The sequence below is a fragment of the Fulmarus glacialis genome, unplaced genomic scaffold, assembly GCF_000690835.1.
Source record: "Fulmarus glacialis isolate BGI_N327 unplaced genomic scaffold, ASM69083v1 scaffold2104, whole genome shotgun sequence".
In the NCBI taxonomy this organism is placed as follows: Eukaryota; Metazoa; Chordata; class Aves; order Procellariiformes; family Procellariidae; genus Fulmarus; species Fulmarus glacialis.
Window position 1 is genome coordinate 276 of NW_009209730.1, and position 19,546 is coordinate 19,821.

Here is a 19,546-nt window from a genome sequence, read left to right on the forward strand (position 1 = left end):
CCAGAGGACTGCAGTAGCTGTCCTCACTGTAGCTCTGCTTCTCCTTGGAGACTTGCTGGTTTTTGTTGCTCAACACACAGAAAAAGGGAGAATGAAGTAAAAAAAAAAAATAGTTGTTCCCCCTGAATTGTCTTGCTCTGCCAAACTGGAAGAGCAGTTCTGGTACGCTTTGTGTTGCAGAGTTAAAAAGACTTTGGATTAGAAAGTGCGGTCATCTCTTAACTTGGTCTTCTCTTTTCTTTATTTTTGCTCCTGCTATACCTCCAGACATGGATGAAGAAGGCAACATCACCAGCCTTGAGGTACAGTATGCTTTACTGTTATTTTGGACATACTTATTTCCTTGCTAGTATTTCCAGAAGCTGAGAGCTACTGTACCTAATTTGATAACATTTGGGTAATATCTTTAGATGCAGTGCTTTTACTTTGAAAGCTCCTTTCCTGCTAAGAGTTTTATCCTTCCAAAAATTTGAAGATTGGTCCCATTCTTTTATGTTTTTATGTGCATGTTTTTATTACTACTTTTTTAAAATTTTTTTTTTTTTATTGCAAACCATTCACACTCTGCTTCATATTCGAAGCTGTTAGCAGAATGACACGATTTAAGTACCTTTTGCTTCAACAGTACGTTTTTCACCTGAAGGTGGAAGAATTGCAGAATTCTGCGGCAGCTAGGTCTTCTTGTATTTGTTGTTAATCATAAATACGAAACTCACATGCCAACAAGGCACGTGATGCTTTTCATGGTAATGAAAGGCAAGGCTCATGGCAGGAAATACTTCTTCTCAGAATTAAAAAATACATATAACCTACTCATATGCACTTAAAAACTGTTTTGTGAAGATCCAGTATCTGTAGTCAAGACGTAGGCATGTGGACCCGTGTGCTTATGAGCTACAAGGAAGTCTGATGATTTGGGCAATCTTGATTTTAAGGCCTTGCTTTCGGCGCTGATAAGCGTTTTCCACCCCTCCCTACTGGGGGTATGTCTCACTGTTTGCCTTTGATTGCAGTGTGAAAAGTTGTTGAACTTTCAGCAGGGCTGCTTGTTCTGTGCTTGGTACTCTGGATGAGCATGAGCATTATTTATGTAGCTGTGTATTTTTGTTAATGCTCATTTTCTTAATGAAATTTCAACATTATTGGAAAAAGCAGGCAAATGCTATTTATGCTAATAGATACTCTTAGCATATCATTGCTCCATTTTCTGATGAAGGGAGGGTCTTTCCAGGGTTGTTCCACACGTGTTTTGTCTCCAGGAATTGTTTGAGGGTGTGTAAGGCATGCATGAAGTCCTTGAATTTCGGTGCTGGCTGTAGCCCTCCTAAGAGACATCCTGCAGGCTTGGGCTGATGGGAGGGCCCTTATAGAACTCATGACTTCACCGTGACCTCATACCCATCCCAGATGCTGTCATATAACGATAACTGCTGTGTCTCAAGAGTCTGTACGGTTGCAACCTGCCTGCTTGCCTTCTCTGCTTTTCTGGAAGGATTGTCAGTGCTTGAAAAGACACCCCGCAGAGTATGTGGGGGGAATATCAAGTTTTCACCGGTGTTTGTGAGAAACCTCGCAAGAACCTTGCAGTTTTCCTTGGAAGTCTGAAGTTTTCCTTTCCCTCATTGTTTTTCTGTATTAAGGCATGAGGACTCCATGCGTGCATGTGTGTTTTAATTCTTTTGCTCATGAATTTGTTTCTTTTCCTCATGTAACAGCAATGTGACTGTTAGTTGGCAACTACTGTTTTTGATGTTATTTGAGATCATACAGGCCTGGATAGTAGCAGAACTGTGTGTGTCTCTGACACTGTCAAGGGGAAATAAATTAAGTGACCACAATAGACTTATACCAAGAACTTGCTGTGTTTTAGCAGAATGTGTTGTATTTATTGCTAACAAATTTTAAACTTCTTTTTTTTTTTTTTTTTCCAAATTCTTGTGACTTTCCACTACAATCCCACTAATAATAGTCTGATAATAGTAGTAATAGAGTTAGTTTGACTTAGTGATAGAGTTAGTTTAACGTTGGGAAGATAAATTGTCGATAGGCTGTGTTAAAGCAAGCTAAGAAGACAAACTTAAGACAGCAATCCGTTTGAGTTGAGTGGTTAGGCAGGAGTTTTATTTGCTCTGTAGAACTGGAATGAATTCCGTGAGGGAGACTAGTTTGGCGACTCGGCGTGTGCTTCATTTTTCTCTTGGTGGCAAAGCTAAATTAAGAGGTTATCCAGATCTGGAACTGAGAGCAAAAACTGGGACCAGAACTGCGTGTAGTACTTAAGATTCAGGTACTTGTAAGGTTCAAGACTTACAGAGGGACATATCTGACCTTGTACTTGGTTTGTTTCCTACTTGTTCCTAATATTTGGTTTGCTTTTTTCCCCGTTCTGGTAAGTTTTGAGCTGGCATTTGTGAGACTATTGTAACTGCCAGATTTTTTTCCTGAATAACAATAGTCGGCACAAGTCCTAGGACTGTATACCTGAGGTTGGAGCTTTTCCCATGTTCATAATTTTCTTTTTATGGTGAATTTTATCTGCTGTTTTATGAGTTATTTTCTCAGTCTCATAAAGTCCTTTACATTCAATTCTAGTCCTTGTTGCTCTGAATAACATAGAATCATCAAAAAAAGTTATCACCTTACTGTTTGAGGACTATTTAGGAGCGCGTTGAACTGACACCAATGTAGAACTCCACCAGTGACCCCTCTCCACTGAATGTCTTGTGTTTGCAAAGTTGGCTATAGTTGAAAGAAAGATGTTGGAAAATACAATCGAGTTGCATTGTATGTCCCAGACCAGGCACTGAGATGTTTTTATGGAGGCTTTTTGCCTGTTGTGGGAAACTAATTTTGCCTTCCTTTTGGTGCTAGGCTGCGTTACCAGCAGGTGGAACACGAATTCTTCAGTTTGTAGAAGACAGAATACAGACTACTATGGTAATGTATAGCTTTAATCAACTGGATGAAATATTGTGTGTGCATAAATAGTGTGTAGCTTCTCGTAAGTTCTAGGAACTCTACTAAGTCACAGTCGAAGTCTGAGTGTTCGTTTCTTTGCTGTCACTGTGCATGAGGCAGGAGTTAATTCCTTTATTTCATCCCACATGCATTGAGTTGATCAGCTCACAGATCTTTGGGGAGAAAAATGCTAAATATTTTGCATGTGAGTTTATGAAAATGCTGAATATTTTGCATGTGAGCTTATGAGTGAGACACTGATGTAGTTTAAACTTCTTGCATGTGTAATGTTTTAATTAAAAAATAAGTATTTATGAATGTGGTTGACTTACAGACATCTTGCTGAGCTAAGTGTTCTTCAGCCCTCCAAAAAGTACTTAATTTTTCAACTTTAGAAGTTACTAAGTTCCTTCCCCCCTAAATTCCTCTCACAGCTGACCGGAATTGCAATTGGAGCTGCAGTCGCCTTATTACTTATAGCGATTGTTGTGTTTGTCGTCTACAGAAGAGTGAAACAATCTAGTAAGTAACTGTGTATGTTTTAAAAGCAGTTTTCTCAGTTATCTCCAGTATTTTTGTAACAATGTGTGGTAGATTCTGTGCCTATTTGTAATAATTGCTTGCTGTGGAGGTAGCGGTTCTTGCAGGAAAACAGCTTTAAAAGGATGGAGAACTTCTGTTGATTCGCTTACCCAGATCTGAACGTAGAATTCATAACTGTCACGTGCAGGACGCTGGAGGTTTTTGTTTCTCTCGTGTATGGTAGCCTTAGTACCAGTTGGCATGCAAATAATTTCAACCTTGCTGTGATTTCACTGTTATAGTAATGAGAAACGGGTGAATTAGAGGTTTCCTCTGTGGGATTAAAATTACCTGATCCTTGTATCTGTTTAGAGAGCCTTTTTATCTCCTTCAGTGATTAGGTAGAGCCTCAAGCCAGCTCTTCCCTAGTCTGGTGTGGCTAACCAGAGTTGGATAATGAGGTATCTTGTGTTGGTTTAAATTTCAAATGCTGGCCACAAGAGCTTGCTACTTGGTAGACAGAGCTGCAGCTGTTACGGAGGTAGCAAAACTGGCAGCCTGTGCTCAGTTTTGTTCCCCTTAGCGTAGAGCTGCAGATAGTTTCTGACGTGATGGTTCTCTTTCTCAGAACAACTTCAGCCACGTGTGCCTCAGTACAGGTTTCGCAAGCGAGACAAAGTGATGTTCTATGGGCGGAAGATCATGAGAAAGGTAAGTGCATCTGCCACGGTGGGAGGGAAGTAAAGATTAAAATCCAGTTTGGGAGGTGTTGTAAACTTTGAAATGCTTCACTTGCTTAGCCTGGCCCAGGGCCTTCAACCTATAAAATTTCACTGGAATTTTGGGGATGTTTCAGAGCTCTTGGAATTCTGCCTGAATTGCTGATGGAACAGCAATAGCTTCTCTTTCTGGCCAGACCTTACCTCTTTCAAGAATATTTGCAGACATTGAGGGTAGGGGTAAATCTAACTCCACTGTAGAGTTGATGGTTTTTCATAAATCTATAGTAATCTGTCTTTCTCAGTATTTAGGATTGTATTCAAGATGTTCAGTGCCTCAGGATTGTCCCTTTCAGATAATGACTTCCAGTACTGCCATTACATTCAAAGCTGACACCTTCTTTCCCGTGTGAGTCTGTCTGCGGAGCAGATACTCGAATTTACCTTTCTGCAGTCTACCTGTGAAGAGCACTAAGCACTTCAGCATATGAGCCCTTGTTTTCTTGTTATGAATTGCAAGTAGGACTCATTAGAGACTGTTCAAGAGGGGTTTATCTCAAGATTGACCTCTTTGCCTTGGATTGTCACAAGGAATACCTGTGCGCTCAGGTTCCTGTCCTGATGTTGTCCTGTCCTATTACTCTGAAAGGTTTCCTCAAGAATTTTCCATCAGTCAGGAATCTGTTTCGGCATCAGTTGGTTAAATCCTTCAAGTCTATGGCTGCCTGTTTGATATTTAGTTCCATTTTTTGTTTGTTTGTTTTTTACTTTTGTCTTTGCAAGTGGCTTTTCTTGGGAAATTGCATCAAGAAGGCTTGAGGAAATCTGAAGACAGGTATTTCCTTTAATGGATTAGATTAATCTTAGTAGGCATGCTAGGTGTTCACCACTGATTGCCTGGATTTCATTTAACGGAGGAGGTTAATCTTCCTGTCTTTCTCCTCAAAATACATGCTTCCCTTGAATCCACTTAGTGTATGTGGAATGTGAGATTCTTTTTTTTTTTTTCTTATTGACAGTACCACCATGGTCAAAAGAACTCATCTTTTCAGAGTTGCCATGAGTGGCTGTGTGAGTGCAGAGATTTTGCATTTGGTTTTGTTACAAGCTTGTGTAATATGTCCTGGAGTTCAAGGTGACTTCCTTACTCAAGACTTCCCATACCAAAATCTATGTAGCAACTTCTTGAAACTCCATGTGCAGTTTTAGTATATATGATATAGTTGATAAAGCCGGACTCTGGAAAGCTGCCTCTTACTCAGGTGGGGACTCTGACCCCTTTTCAGAGTAGCAAATGGTTATTGCTTGCTTGTATCTGTAGATAGACATGGTTGATGAAGGAGAAGGCTATTTAATTCTGACTGCGATAAGTGCTCCTTGCCCACTGTCTTGTAGATTCAGAACCAGGGTATGGGTTTGGTGGACTGTCCAACCCAGGGGAGCTGCAAGGCAGGATTGGGACTGGCCCCTTTTGGGACCGAAGGCAGAACGTGGGGTGTCCTAGCTGTGCCCTGTGGGATGACCTGCTCGAGTCTAGGTGTGCACTCACATTGCTAGGGCACTTAAAAACAACATCTGTAGAAAAAAATAAGGTACAGGTAAGTAACCTTGCTTTGTCAGTCACTGCTTGTTGAAGAACACTTCCTCTTGTGAACTGCAGCCTTCTGCCTCACACACTGCTAAACTTCGCTGAGGTGAATTCAAATACTTGGACTTAATAATTAGACACTGTGCTGTTTTTAATATTTGGTTCTGGGGCTGCGGTTCACTGTGGAGGGGGAAGATTATTCCCTGAACCTTGCTTTTGCATTGCAGATCAGGCTTCAGGTAGAACTTGGTCAAAAAAGCCCCCAGTGAAAAGAAATTGTGTGTTGCCAGCAACTTTTTGATTTTAATGTTCTTTAACGCAGTTGTTTGTATGTAACACACAGTATGCTTTACACATGGTAAAATCATTTCTGGTACTTTTTGGTTTGGCATTTTAGACCTTGCTTTTTGCCTTTATGCCTGAATAAGACATAGAGTATTACAAACTAACTACTGTTGATTGTACTTCATGTACTTTTTGATAAAATACCAAAATTTTGCTTTCTAAAAAAACCCCCAAAAGTGAGTCTCCAAACTAATTTTTTTTGTGTGTGAGAGAAACTTTTTCCTGCGATTAAACTCCCTGAGAAACAGAGAACTAGTAATGTTTTCAAAGTAACTAATGAGATTTTTTTCCTTGGTCTTGCAGTTGTTGCATTTCTCCAGAAGGTGGCACTTAGTAACTGTTAAAAACAAGTAAAAGCCTTGCTGTATGTCTGTGTTGCTGTTTGTCACCAGTTCAAAAATGAACCAGACCCTGGTTTGTCATCATCACAGACTGCCGTAGGAGTACTGGAGCTTTGAATGTTACTTCTCTGCCTGATGTTGAGTGTTGCTGAGTGAGAACTGTATAGCTAAGGGTTTTTTTCCCCTCTACCATCCATTACCACTGTAGTCATTGCTTATTAAAATCAAAATATAGTCCACTTGCTTTCTAGAAAGAAAGTGATCCTGGAGTAGGTGGTGTTCCAATCCTCTAAGGTCTTATACGAGTGCTTCACTCTGCTCATGTTCTAATGACTTGCTAGCTAAGTTGGAGCCTTTGCAGGGTGGGAACTAGTGGGTTGGGAATTTTTTTGTTTGTTTTGGTGTTTTTAGTAAATGTTTTTGTTTTCATTATTTCCTCCTAGGTTACAACTCTTCCAGACTCTCTGGTTGGGAACACCATGCCTCGCCAAAGGATGCGGAAGCGGGCAAAAGTTTTATCTTTGGCTAAAAGGTACTTGGGCTTTTGGGAAGGGGAGTCTGGTTTTGTGGGTTTTTTTGTTTGTGGTGTGGAACCTATCCCTAGCATAGCGCTTTTCCATAGCTACTGTTTTTTCACAGTCCTGTCAGCTGTGCATCAGCCTTGCATTTTGCTGGGAAGTTTGCTGAAATGGAGTGGTTTATGCACACAGCACTGTTTCTAGTGTTGCTGAAGAAAGGTGGGAAAGGAGCAGTTAGAGGGTGGAATGCTACTGTTTTATCTACTTGATAATGTGTAGCTTGGCATGGTGTGCATTCAGTATTGCAGTCAACCTATGGTGTCAGTATACAGCCTATATTTAAGACAAATGAGGAAACTTCCTCAACTTTGACTTGTCTTTTTCCTTGTAGGATTCTGCGTATTAAGAAGGAGCGTCCAACTCTACAGCCAAAAGAGCCACCTCCCTCTTTGCTAGAGGCAGATCTGACTGAATTCGATGTAAAGAATTCCCATTTGCCATTGGAAGTCCTATACATGCTTAAAAATGTTAGGTAATGTTAAATGGAACGATAAGTTTGGATTTTGGTTTTGACGGATATTTAGCAGTTCATGTCAAGTCTTAAATTTTATGCATGGTCAAAATCTTTAAGCAGTTGACTGAAAGTTCATCTGAGCATGAGGAAAGAATAAATTACTTCTAATTTTCTAGAAACATTAAGAAAATAGTTAAGTGTGTGTAAAAGAAAAAAAAAAGAAAGAAGAAAAAAAAAAAAGGACGTAGATTAGTGGCCTGAATTTGGGGATAATGATAATAAAGCTTTTCTAACATGAACAGATTTCTGTTAGTACATTTTTAAAATTCCCTTTAGACTATATCAGCCAATTTTTTGGTAGAGAAAGGCATCATAATTGGTAAATGTTAATTGGATACCATATTGACAACTCTCTAAACTGCAGAATCTCTTATTTCTCTGGCTAAAGAGGTTGCAAACAGAATCAAAGTCAACTTAATCCCCACAGCTCTTTGGCGGGTTGAGAGGTAAGGATGGTCTTTGTGCCCATTCAGTCAAGTGTTTATATTGCTGACACAGCAAAGAGGATGAGGTCTTCAGACCTGTAACTTTGGTTTTGTTTGTGTATGTTCATTTTTCTCCCAATTATGATATAGTTTAGTTCTGAAGGTCATACATACTGTAATAAAACTGCTATTTAAATGATCTAAACTTTCTACTGTGGAATTGTGATCTCCTATGACTAATTGGATGTTGCAGTAGAATGTGATTGATTGATCCTGTTAAATGTGAGCTAATGGAGCTGTATGAAGGGCCCTCCTGGTGTCGTGCACAGAATGATCACGTTTAAGACACATATTTCTGTCTGCCTGGTAATGACTGACTAGTTTCAGTATCACAGGGGTTCAGTTGCATGTTACCTGCAGGAGATGGAGTATTCCAAACTTACAAGTACGTACAGATGACAGGAATTTTTCCCTTTGTTTTCAGTATTTCTCATGTGTTCTGGTTACGTGGACAGGGTAGCTGTATGAAAAGGGAAAGTTTTCTCACACAGTGTGTGAATCTTGCATGTTTTTATATTTCTTCCCCTTCAAACGAACACCTCTTCATGCTGGTGTTTGCTTGAGGAAGACTGGATATACTTCCTTCTGAGCATTGCTCAGACTGCTACTCAAAAAGGAACTCCAGTATTTACAGTTTTCAGTGTTTCTCAGTACTCTTGCACTTGTCTTGGGGAGCTCTGCTCCTTCTGCCATGCTGTTGAACTGCCATGCAACAACTGCCTCTGGGGTTCCTCTGCTATTCATGCTTGGGGGCTTTGCTAATTTAGGAATAATTTTCCAAAGGCAGTGACGATTTTAAGTTTCCCTTTGCAGAAAAGGGAAAAAGGCTAATATCTTGTTTTCTTTCCTGTAGGGTCCTTGGCCACTTTGAGAAACCTCTTTTCCTGGAACTGTGCAAGCACATGGTTTTTGTGCAATTGCATGAAGGTGAATACATCTTTCGTCCTGGGCAGCTGGATAACAGCATCTACGTTGTGCAGGACGGCAAGCTGGAAGTTTGCATTCAAGAAAGTGTAAGAATAAACTGGTCCATGGTTCTTGAGATCAATCTGTCGGCATAGCATATAGGTTGGCATGCATCATTAAGTATTGATTAAGCTTAGACATTTGAACTGTAGTGATTTAGAAGGGATTACTTCCAACCCTTCAGGGCCATGATATTTATAAAGATCAAGGTTTTGAGCTGTCATCCCCCGTGTTTTAGATGAGAGAGTGAAACAAAATGCTGATCAGGCATTGTGAAATGTCCTCACCTACTCTAGTTGCATAGTTATTGAGGGAGGACAGGGTGCAAGATTGGCTTTGCATAGCGTTGGAAACGTTCTCCTTTTGGATGGTAGTTATATAAAATAGTTAGATGTACAGATCAGGAGAGACCAAGTATGCTTCACTCCAAAATATTCTAGCATGGTAGTTAGTGGGTTTGCCTGGGAGATGGAAGATTCAGATTCAGTTTTGGGTAGAGAGGGAAAATAAATGATGGCTTGTGTTATCGGTGAGTCTTAAAATGTTGAGTGCTAGCCCTTGCGATCCCTTCTGCCAATTTAGTTGTTTTTTTTTTTTTTGGTCCTTCTTCCACTTTGAGTTTAGCTTTAACATGTGAACAGTTTTCTGATGGCGGAAAATGCAGGGGTTTTGTGCTTGTATATTATCCCAAATTTGCTGATTTCTGTATATTTTTGCATTTTGCTGTTCTTTGTTTTGTACCACCTCTTGACATGTAATCCCTCAATAAAGGGAGCTAATTCTGTCTCAGAGTGAAGGAAGTTTGTTGTTGTTGTTGTTGTTGTTACATAGCAAAGACAAGCAGGTCACATCTCCCCCTACATAAAACTGGCTTTTACTTTCTTTTAATTTATCACTTTTAGAATGGTAGTTTCAAACTTTGGTGGTTTGAATTAGTACATTTCCATCAGAGTAGAGAGAAAACAAGCATCCAGGTTATAATGGGGGACCATTTCTGTTAGGGCTGTTCAGAGTATCTGGGAGAATGAGAGCAAGTTAAGCTTTCTGAAATGCTCCATATATGCCAAATATGCAACTGTGAGCCTGCAGTAATCTTCTATCCTACACTTGCAGGATGGAACAGAAGTGGTTGTTAAGGAGGTGCTGGCAGGAGACAGCGTCCACAGCCTTCTCAGCATTCTTGATGTTATCACGGTAAGTTCTTGAACGTGCAGGTTTTCTGCAGTGCTGCTTTATGTCACAGAGCCTGTCGGGGGAAGTAGACTTTGAATATTGCTAAGAAATAATCGGAATGGAAAGTTTCTTTGACCAGTTCTTTGCCTCCTCCCAGGCCTTCACAGCTGTAAATTTAGCTCTGTGGTATGTAAGTTGGTTGTGAAATATGTACGCTTGACGGTGTAACACTGGCTATTTCTGATAAGCAGTAGGATTTGAATTATTCTTTTATGGCTGGAAAAGTGAGGTATGGTTTGATTTGCTCAAGGTCACAAAGCAGTCAGGAGGAGGACCAGGTTAGGGCCCAGAAGGCCAGGGTTTTACACTGTTTGATTTGTTACTCACTGAATTTATTTTTATTTAGTCTAATGAAAATAAATCTGACAGTTGTAATTATTGTAATTATACTGTGAAACCAGTTGATGGATTTAATTTTTTCCTAATATGTTAATGTTGCTGGTGACCATCTGAAGGTTGTGGTCTTCAGCAGGCGACAAGATGAGCTAAATGCTAGCTGGTCGTATTAATTGCACAAATTAGTGGCATGGATTTTGTTTCAGTTGGAATTACAATGATGGTTTTGCTGAAATTGTCACAGTGCATCTATTTAGGAATACCTAAATTGAAGGTGGCGAATTCATAATCTTCGATAATACGCAAGCACTTAAAGTGCTTGCTTGAAGAATTTTGGTAGTTAGGAGGATGAAGATAATCTAATCAATAAGTTGTTCGTGTTTGACCTTGTATCATGTTTCTCTTGTGCTTGGCTGTCTCCTTTCATTAAAAGGTGCTGTTATTCTGTGTAAGTAGTTTTAATGATTTTGTAAAGTGTTCTTTGCCACTTTTAGATGCAAGCATCTATCTATCTATCTAATTTCCATAAAACCTACCGAAAGTGAGAAACAATTTTTAAGCTTGGTCATACCTTCTTCTGTAGAAAGTAATGGCACGTGAATAATTTGGACTGTACAAGTCTAGTTCTTGCTGTCAAATCCATATTAATAACAGATTTAGAGGTATTTTTGCCATTGTTACTTCCACCAGTAAATTTTCTTAATATTCTGAAGAGCATGACCATCGTATGGGAACATGAATACTAGTCATGTTCTTTTTCTATATTCTTTTTGAATAAACAAGAAGAAATCCTTATTGTATAACAATGGTTTGTGGATTTGTTTATTTAAAGGATGGTTGCCATTCATTTTGTGTTGTGTTTTTTGTGGTTTTTTTTTTATTTCTCATTCTATCATTTTTTTCTCTTTCTCATTAGTTATACCACTGGTAAATCAGAAAATAAAAATTATTGAAAGTGTGTTGAAAAGAGTTATCAGCATGCAGAGGAGTATATAACCAAAAACCTTGCAAATTTTTTTGCTAAAGTAACTTGTTCTCATTTATATTTACAACTCTCTCTTTTCTCCCTTTTTTCCCAGCTCTGTGAACTGGTTATTTGATTTCTGTTTTTCCTCTTTCTTATGCTTCTTGCTGACTTTAGGTGTAGGAGTAGCATGAAAATGGGCAAGGAGAGAGAAAGAAGCATTGATCAAAACAGAGGAGACTTCTCAGTGGCATTCCAAATTAGTGAATGAGTCTTAGAACTTCCTGCAGATACCATAACCTTAATTAAGTTTCACTGTACCACCAAACACACGGATCTGACATGAGGAAAGAATGTATTCAGAGAAGATTTGAGTTGTCTGAGCTGAATTTGTGGTTCCTTTGACTGATTTTGTAACACGTGACGTCAGGCTGGTCCCCCACTTGGTTGAGAGTTGTGCGAGAAAATTGAGGTTGCTGCAAGAAGTGGCGACCTCTGCTTGTTGGATCTAAAATAAAGGTCACGCAAGAGGTACTTTTCTAATTTAATTTTCCAATATTTTAAATTGAAAAGTCCCCTTAGATCTACTAAATAAAAAGATACCAGCTGTGACATGAGAAACTTGTACTGTATTTCACTTATTCTGAGAACAGATAAATGCTGCTTTCTCAAAACTTGAAGGGAGAAATTGGAGGCTTTGAATCCAGGTGGATGCTAGCCCTTTCCTGGTATTTTGGAACAATTCTGTGTTGTAGTTAATCTGACTCTGAATTGATACTGCTTCAAATATTAAAGAAGTCTCTGAACTGAACATTGGTGATATCCATGCGAGTGTTTTCAGAAGCTGTTGCTGAGTGCTCACTCGACCCCGATGTGCAGTCAGATCTGTTTCCTGAATGGTGAATTTTCATTCAGAGTTAAACAGGACAAATAGAGATGGCGATTGATGCTGATTGCTAGAGCTTTGGGTTTTACTCTTTGTCCTCCATGTGGAGATGGTATTTGGAAAACTGTGAGCAGATGGCATAGTTGGAATGAAAAAGAAGAGACTGGGAGGAATATTGATCAATTGCCAGTGACTGAGGAGAAAAAAAATGAAAGTCTGAGGATTAAAAGAAGCTGAAAAAACACTTGGATAAAGGTGAGCCTGCAGGGCTCAAGTCTGTTTTAATGACAGTGGACAAGATAGATGAGGTTATAAAGAAGCAATTGATTGCTGCGATTGCTGCAAGAACTTTGGGTTGCAGCAATGTCGGTGTAGTGTGGAGGAAAGTGAAATCCAAGCAATGGGAATAGAGAGAACATGCCAGATTTTTGGGTGCAAAAAGGAGTCACCACTCAAAGTGGGAGAATATAAGGCACCTGTGTCTCTCATAGCGGATTTCTTAACCAAATTCATTTGGATTTGGCCATTGGCTGTCATCTGGATTCAACTTCTACTTTAGCTGTGATGTTGGTCACCTACAATATTTAATTACTCCACAGCTTTTAGAGCAAGACAGAAGTAAATAGTTATCCACATTGAGAACAAAAAGTTCTCTGTTGAAAAACCCCTAGTTCACTACTGATTATAACTTAACTGTTCCTTGTGACCTCAGTGTGTGATTGTAAAATATTATAATTTAAACGTCGTATTCTTTGTGTGTGGCTGATTACATTATATTTGAGAGAACTGACAATTACGGGAACGTTTCCTGTTCACGTTCCTCTGACAGCTTTTAGCGTGTTCAGACCAATTAGACATGGTGGTTGGCCCTTTCAAAAGCAGGCTGCTCTCATGCAGGGATTTTGAAAAGGAAACATTATATGCTGAAAAACTGGAGGGATAGGCTGTTCTGTGGAGAAAAAGGCTGCTGCATCACTCTTCGTTATTATCCTTAAACTGGTTTTCTGAGAGACTGTCAGCATTGATCTGTCCTCAAACAAGCACCGTTCCAAAAATACACCAAATGCTTTACTGGGTAGAATGTAGACCATATAAATGTGATATACATTGCTTATTTTGCCCTTTTGAATAACTGTTATGGAACACTGTTAAAGTTGTTGCTGGACAAAGGATAAGCATTTAAAGATGTAATAGATTTCTTTAGTTTTTCACTATGTATTTGGTATAGAAATCGGTAGGAAATACAGTTGATGGCAAGTATAGCGATGTATATACTTAAATATAAAGTTTCTTTTACATTTGAGTATAAGGAGAATTCCAAATACTTCTTCGTCTGAAGCCAGGCTTTAAACTGGCCTGTCAAAGAGGAATGTTGCATTTATTTTTGGTAGAGCAAAAGGCACAGAAATGTAATATGTTGATTTCTTTACTTAATTAAAAGAAACTCAGGAAAACTGAGGACGCCTGGTAGCTTTGCAGTGTAGGTCAGAGATGTTTAAAATTTCAAATCCCTCAGGAACTTGAAAATCAAAGCTATTAATATCATCCCCAGATTTTGTAAAAAGGTCAGCTGAAGTTGGTGTAATTAAGTAAGTAATTGGTTCCAATTAATTTAATTTAATTTTAGAACCTGCTTCATCATGACTTCCAGACCAGCAAGGCAGACAGAGCTGTAGCTTTATTTTCCAGAGTGGTTGTAGTTGTACAGAATGTATCTGGTTTGGTTTTGGTGTGTTTTTTAGGCAGAAATTCTTTTGCAGTGATTGTGTTTAGTTGTCTGATGCTCTGGAATACTTGCAAGTTTTTCCGTTTGTAATCAGCATTTAGCATCTGTGTGTTTTAGTGTTTGGAAAAATTTGCCTTCTGCTGCTCAGGAGGAATGAAAGCTTCAGAAGCTGTGACTGTGTTCAAGTAGAAGCTCCATTTCCTCCTTAGTTCTTGCACAAAAGGACTCGTTTTATCTTAGAAATATTGGATAAATCAGTGTCATATATTAGTAAATGAATTCATGACCTATAGATATTCTTTTCAGCATCTACTAGTGGAGTAGAAGGGATGTTGTTTGGCGTTTTTTATCCAAGTGTTTGGCAGTAGATTTTTGTTAAAATCTATTTTGGTTTAAGGGGAAAATCCTAAACCAGAGGCTTGCCTTCCAGTGTAAAAATCTCTGTATTCTACCCATTTACAGTTTTATCTTTCATTCATTTGTTAATTCTCCATGCTCCAACAGATGGAGCAACTCAGGATGGGCTAGACCCAGTTTATCTCAAGTAAAGAGAAGCTGTTTGGCTTTGTCATTTGGAATATTTCATATATATATCTATGAATGTATATGAAGATACATATATATATATCTTAGAACACAAGAAGTCTGCCTGGCTTTTGTCTTATTCCATTATGTAATTACTATACAATTTTGTTATATTTTTTGTTGATTGTGTGAGTCCATGATTGTTATTGCAGCAAATAGCTTGGTCATCAGTACAGGTAACGAAATCAACAAACCCTCTTTCTCTGCAGTCTTGAATAGTTGGAAGTTGAAATACTTCTGAAGCCTGGCTTTGTCTGTAATAAAACTGCAACAGAGTTGACAAACTAGCCAGTTCCCCTTAACCTGATACACCTTCTTGTAACTCTTATTTCTTTACCTCTGTCTCTGTTTCACGCTAGTGAAATTGTTGGTGTGAATTCACCTGACCATGCTGCCCTCGTTATACCACCTGTAGGTCATGGAGCATAAGTTCAAGGCTTTTTGTGGTCAGATGATGTCTGTCAAGCATAGACAATATCAAAGTAGAAATTTGTGAAGCGATTGGGAAGGATTGGGTCAGATAATTGGTGGATTAAACTTGTGTCTCTGAAACTTTCTATTAGGGTCACCCTGCTCCCTATAAAACGGTCTCAGCCCGAGCAGCCATTCCGTCCACTATATTGCGACTTCCAGCAAGTGCCTTTCAAGATGTCTTCCAGAAATATCCTGAAACTCTTGTTAGAGTGGTACAGGTAAGCTTTGTTGTTAAGTAGAATTGGGGGGGGTGGGAAATCACTCTAATTTCGAAGTTACAAGGAAGACATTTTGAAGTTCAGCAAGCTCATCATCCTTTTGCAGATACGGAACTGTTCAGTATAGCTTCTTCTCAAGATTTGCACTAGTTCTGCTATTACTCTCGCTCTTAGAGCACTAGACTTAATGATTCCAGCATTAATCACGTACAGGAAGAAACAATTCTTACATGCGTGCGCACACACACACAAAAATATCAGTTTCTGCATGTGATAAGCTCTCGAATCAGCCTGACCTGCACTGTAAGCTCATGGGTCCTGTGGACTAGAATGTGCTGGCATGGGCTCTGCGTTATGATTATGCACCAACAAGGCTTCAAAATGGCTTAGAATATGGAGAAGACAGTTCCATATTCTGAAAAAGGACTGATGTACCCTCAGAAGCTGTTTGTTGAAGTGTGATGCGTTGTAAAATTCACAAAATTCAGACTGACATGTGAATTTCCACTTCAGAAGCAATTGTCAGCACCTGAGGAAAGAGCTGTGCTTTGTATTAATTTTAAGTTCACCTTCCCTTGCTTTGCAGGAGCTTAGACAGTTTTCAAGTGAGCACTGCAAGTATGTTTCGTACATCCTGCAAGTGGAAGCTAGTGCAGGGCCTAGTGTATTGATTTAAATTTGGAGAGTTTGCCAACTGGCGCATTGTCCCACAGGTATAATAGTCAAATGGGTGCACGTGACCTGATCAGTCATTCTGGTCTGTCCTTTTGTTTTACTATCCCTTCTAAATCTTTTTGTCCTTGCAAACTGTTCTGCTATTTGGATGATTTATGAGTGACACATGAACCTCCTAATACTGATGGTTGAGGAGAACAGATCATTATACCAATTTAATTTGCTCTATGAGAGCTAATACAAAAGAGAGGATGGCTTAAGAGTGGGAATAAGCTGCCAGGGCACAGGAAGGTCAGGTGGCAGTGATGTCTCATGCTAGTTTAGAGTGTTAGTAGAGCAATAGCATAGGCTCTGTATCGGGAAAGCTGAAATGATTTTTTTAATGGGGGGCGGGAAATGGAAGCAAATGCATCTATTTCAAGGCATGTTCATTATTAATGTTTACAGAAAGCAAAAAGCATTATTTGGTGTTTGGAAGTAAGGCTTTGGATTTTTGTGCCATCAAATGATTATGAAGTCTTCGGTAAATCAAAATGATTGGATCTATCTTTGCCTCAATTTATGAACTGCTAAAAAGGAATTTCAGTTTAGGGTACAGTCCGTATTTTTTGAAGTGCCTTCAGGTACTCTAGTACATAACTATCTAAATGCAAGAACAAGTGTGGGAGAATACTAAATCCATTCCTGTTGTTTCTTGATTTGCCATTTCTAGATCATCATGGTAAGGCTGCAGAGAGTGACATTCCTCGCTTTGCACAACTACCTTGGTCTGACTACTGAGCTCTTCAACTGTGTAAGTTTGGGGTACATTTTGTCTGCTCTTACTATGCAGCGTATCTGTGACTTAGCACAGAGAGGTTTTCCCTTTTTCAGAAGATCGTAAAGTAAATGTTGCATATTGATTTAATAATGACAGTACTTGAAGTAAGGTACTTGCTGTAACCAGCCCATAAAGTCTAGCCTATGCTGATGCCTGGGGAATTGGGGGGAGGGGGACAAGCTTAAATTTCTAAAGTTTGAAGAAGTGCATCACTTCAAACTGGTGTATGTGCATCACTGTGTATGTATATCAGTATGTTTCAGCAAGTCCTGATGTGTTAATGATACTGAGTCACTTGTGCCTATAACAGTGCAGAGGATGGTGTACGCTTGGTAGAAGAGGATCAGGTCAGGGAATACTTAAGCAAAATGGACATATGTAAGTCCATGGGCCATGATGGGATGCACCTAGGAGTGCTGTGGGAGCTGGCAGATATCATTGCAAGGCCACCCTTGATAGTTTTTGATTGATAACTGCGACTGGGAGAAGTACCCTCAGGGTTCAATACAGGGTCCAGTCCTGTTTAACATGCGTGGGTGTGTGTTTTATGTTTGCCTTTTCACCTTGCTGCTTGCAGCAGAGCCAAGCCATCCCACTCATCTCTGTGGCAAGTGTAACATCTGGAGGAAGTTCGAGCAAAGCAGTGAAAAGACAAGTGTCTAATGTATCAGAGGAAGATCGTGCAGAAAAGTTTGAAAAGGCTGGGGAAGCACAGGAAATAGGTAATGTTTCTGGAAATGTGCTGTAACTGTCCTTTGTGATGTTCTTTAATTGTGCTATTCATCAGAGGTTTTTTATTTGATTAGAGTAGTTGGGGTTTATCTTAATCCAGTTTCAGATTTGATATTTTTGAATAGTCCTTAGCTTTAATAGGAAATTATTACTGTGGTGTTAATGATATCGAGGGGCGAGGGGGAGGGAAAAAGAAGAAGCGGCTCCTAATGTTGACTTCATGGGGGAGCTGTGAAAATTCTGCACTCTAGTAGCAGAAGAATTGCTGGATATGTCTAGGCTTTTGGGTTGAAGTGTAAGTATGGAAGCTGAACTTAGGAAAATAGATTGAGTTGAATTTTGCCTCTGAACCTGAAAAATTTTTTTAATTAAATCAAAAGCAGGAAGCAGGTTTAAACAATGTTTAACATCAGTGTTTCAAACCTTTAACACAGCCTTTAAGTTTTGAAAGTGGGTAGGGAGAGGTTCTTGCTGTTAGTGAAATTTATTTTACTAGGGAGTACCGTGTGTTTACATTCGCGTAACTTGTTTCTGAATTTCAGATACGTTGAAGATTTCTGGTACAGAAAACTCTGAACATGTTTTCAGAAGAAGCCTTTCTGCACCTCCCTGTGCAGGGTCTGCAGAGGCTTCTAGTAAGTAGTGCTTGGCAAAATTGTGGGAAATATGTAATGTATCTAATCATATGGGGGAAGACACATGCTCTCTGGAGCACTGCGTTAGGTAATCTTCCTGTTTATGTTGGATAATCATCTTGCAGTAGTACTGCTTCCTAACTCATTTGTCAAAAATTTATTTTCTGAAGTAACAAATGGACTATTATCTAAGAGAGCATTCCCTTGCTGTCTTTATTAGCCATGGGGAACATACAGTAATTTGGCTACTGAGAGACCTGCAAATGAAGAGCCTTATTAATTGATATAGCTGAAACAAAGTGAGTTATGATGATATGCTATCATTTTTCATGCAAAAGATGACACTCAATTCTTCCTTGGCTGATTGTCCCAAAGAGCACATTACATGGCTTTATTGCTTTTAGAGGAATGTTTTTTGAGTGGCTAATAAAGGTGATTTATCATTGAATGCTCTGATGAGACATTTATGAGGCTGAGCTGTTTTGATGCTGCAGTATTCATTTCAGTGAACTTCAGTCATCTCCACTGTAGACATCTTCCTCTGAGCCAGTTGTTTAGGTTACCTTTATGTTCAAGGTAGAGAAACTGGAACTTCTTGGGTGAAACATGGAAGACAGATTCCTTCCTTTTGTTAGCTGAGTACCAAACTAACCATCTTGAGGTAGTTGAAGGTCATGCTTAGATACTGTAGTCATTATGGAGATATTGTTAATAGGGAAACTCATATAGAGTTTAATCTGTGGAATAAAGGTACCCTGGATACATTAGAAGGTACATGTATTGCTTACATTGACTATTAAATGGTTTAGGAGATAAAAACATACTATGAGGGGTTTGAGAATATGGAGACAAGGAGAGAGGAGGGAGACAGGCTGAGGGAGCCCTCAGCGTTGAGGGCTGTTCCCAATGTAAGGTTTCTAACACTTGTTGCTATCGAGTTAAGTTGGGGGTATGTAGAGAAGAGAAGAACGGGTAGTAGGGTTTCTTACAACTTGCTTCATTTTTAACAATAGAGGGTTGATTCACTTTCCCTTCAGTTTCTGCTATGCAAATGTACAATGTCCCAGTTTTTCATAACTTCTGTGTAACTGTCCAGAGGGATGGATGTGGCAGAGAAGTAGGATTTTAGCTAGTGATAAGTACATCATCTTCCTGAAACGGGAAACAAATGAAGGGAAAATACTGACCCATGCAAGACTTTGCTTTATTTTCATATGTGTTAGGTTGTTTTGCACTATGCATTATA

The 19,546-nt window shown here is 39.2% G+C and overlaps 1 protein-coding gene across 1 annotated transcript in view; it reads left to right on the top strand.

Moving 5' to 3' along the window:
• Positions 1-269: 269 nt before the first annotated feature.
• The window catches only part of LOC104072139 (patatin-like phospholipase domain-containing protein 7), a gene marked incomplete at its 3' end in the record, with an annotated part of 35,989 nt that continues 16,712 nt past the window's right edge, over positions 270-19,546 (top strand). The window contains exons 1-12 of the mRNA XM_009576910.1: positions 270-302; positions 2,872-2,937; positions 3,393-3,480; positions 4,109-4,191; positions 6,917-7,005; positions 7,383-7,523; positions 8,904-9,063; positions 10,130-10,210; positions 15,310-15,438; positions 16,826-16,906; positions 17,511-17,655; positions 18,208-18,300. Coding sequence (XP_009575205.1) covers positions 270-302; positions 2,872-2,937; positions 3,393-3,480; positions 4,109-4,191; positions 6,917-7,005; positions 7,383-7,523; positions 8,904-9,063; positions 10,130-10,210; positions 15,310-15,438; positions 16,826-16,906; positions 17,511-17,655; positions 18,208-18,300 — 1,189 coding nt within the window. The remainder of the gene's footprint in view (positions 303-2,871; positions 2,938-3,392; positions 3,481-4,108; positions 4,192-6,916; positions 7,006-7,382; positions 7,524-8,903; positions 9,064-10,129; positions 10,211-15,309; positions 15,439-16,825; positions 16,907-17,510; positions 17,656-18,207; positions 18,301-19,546) is intronic.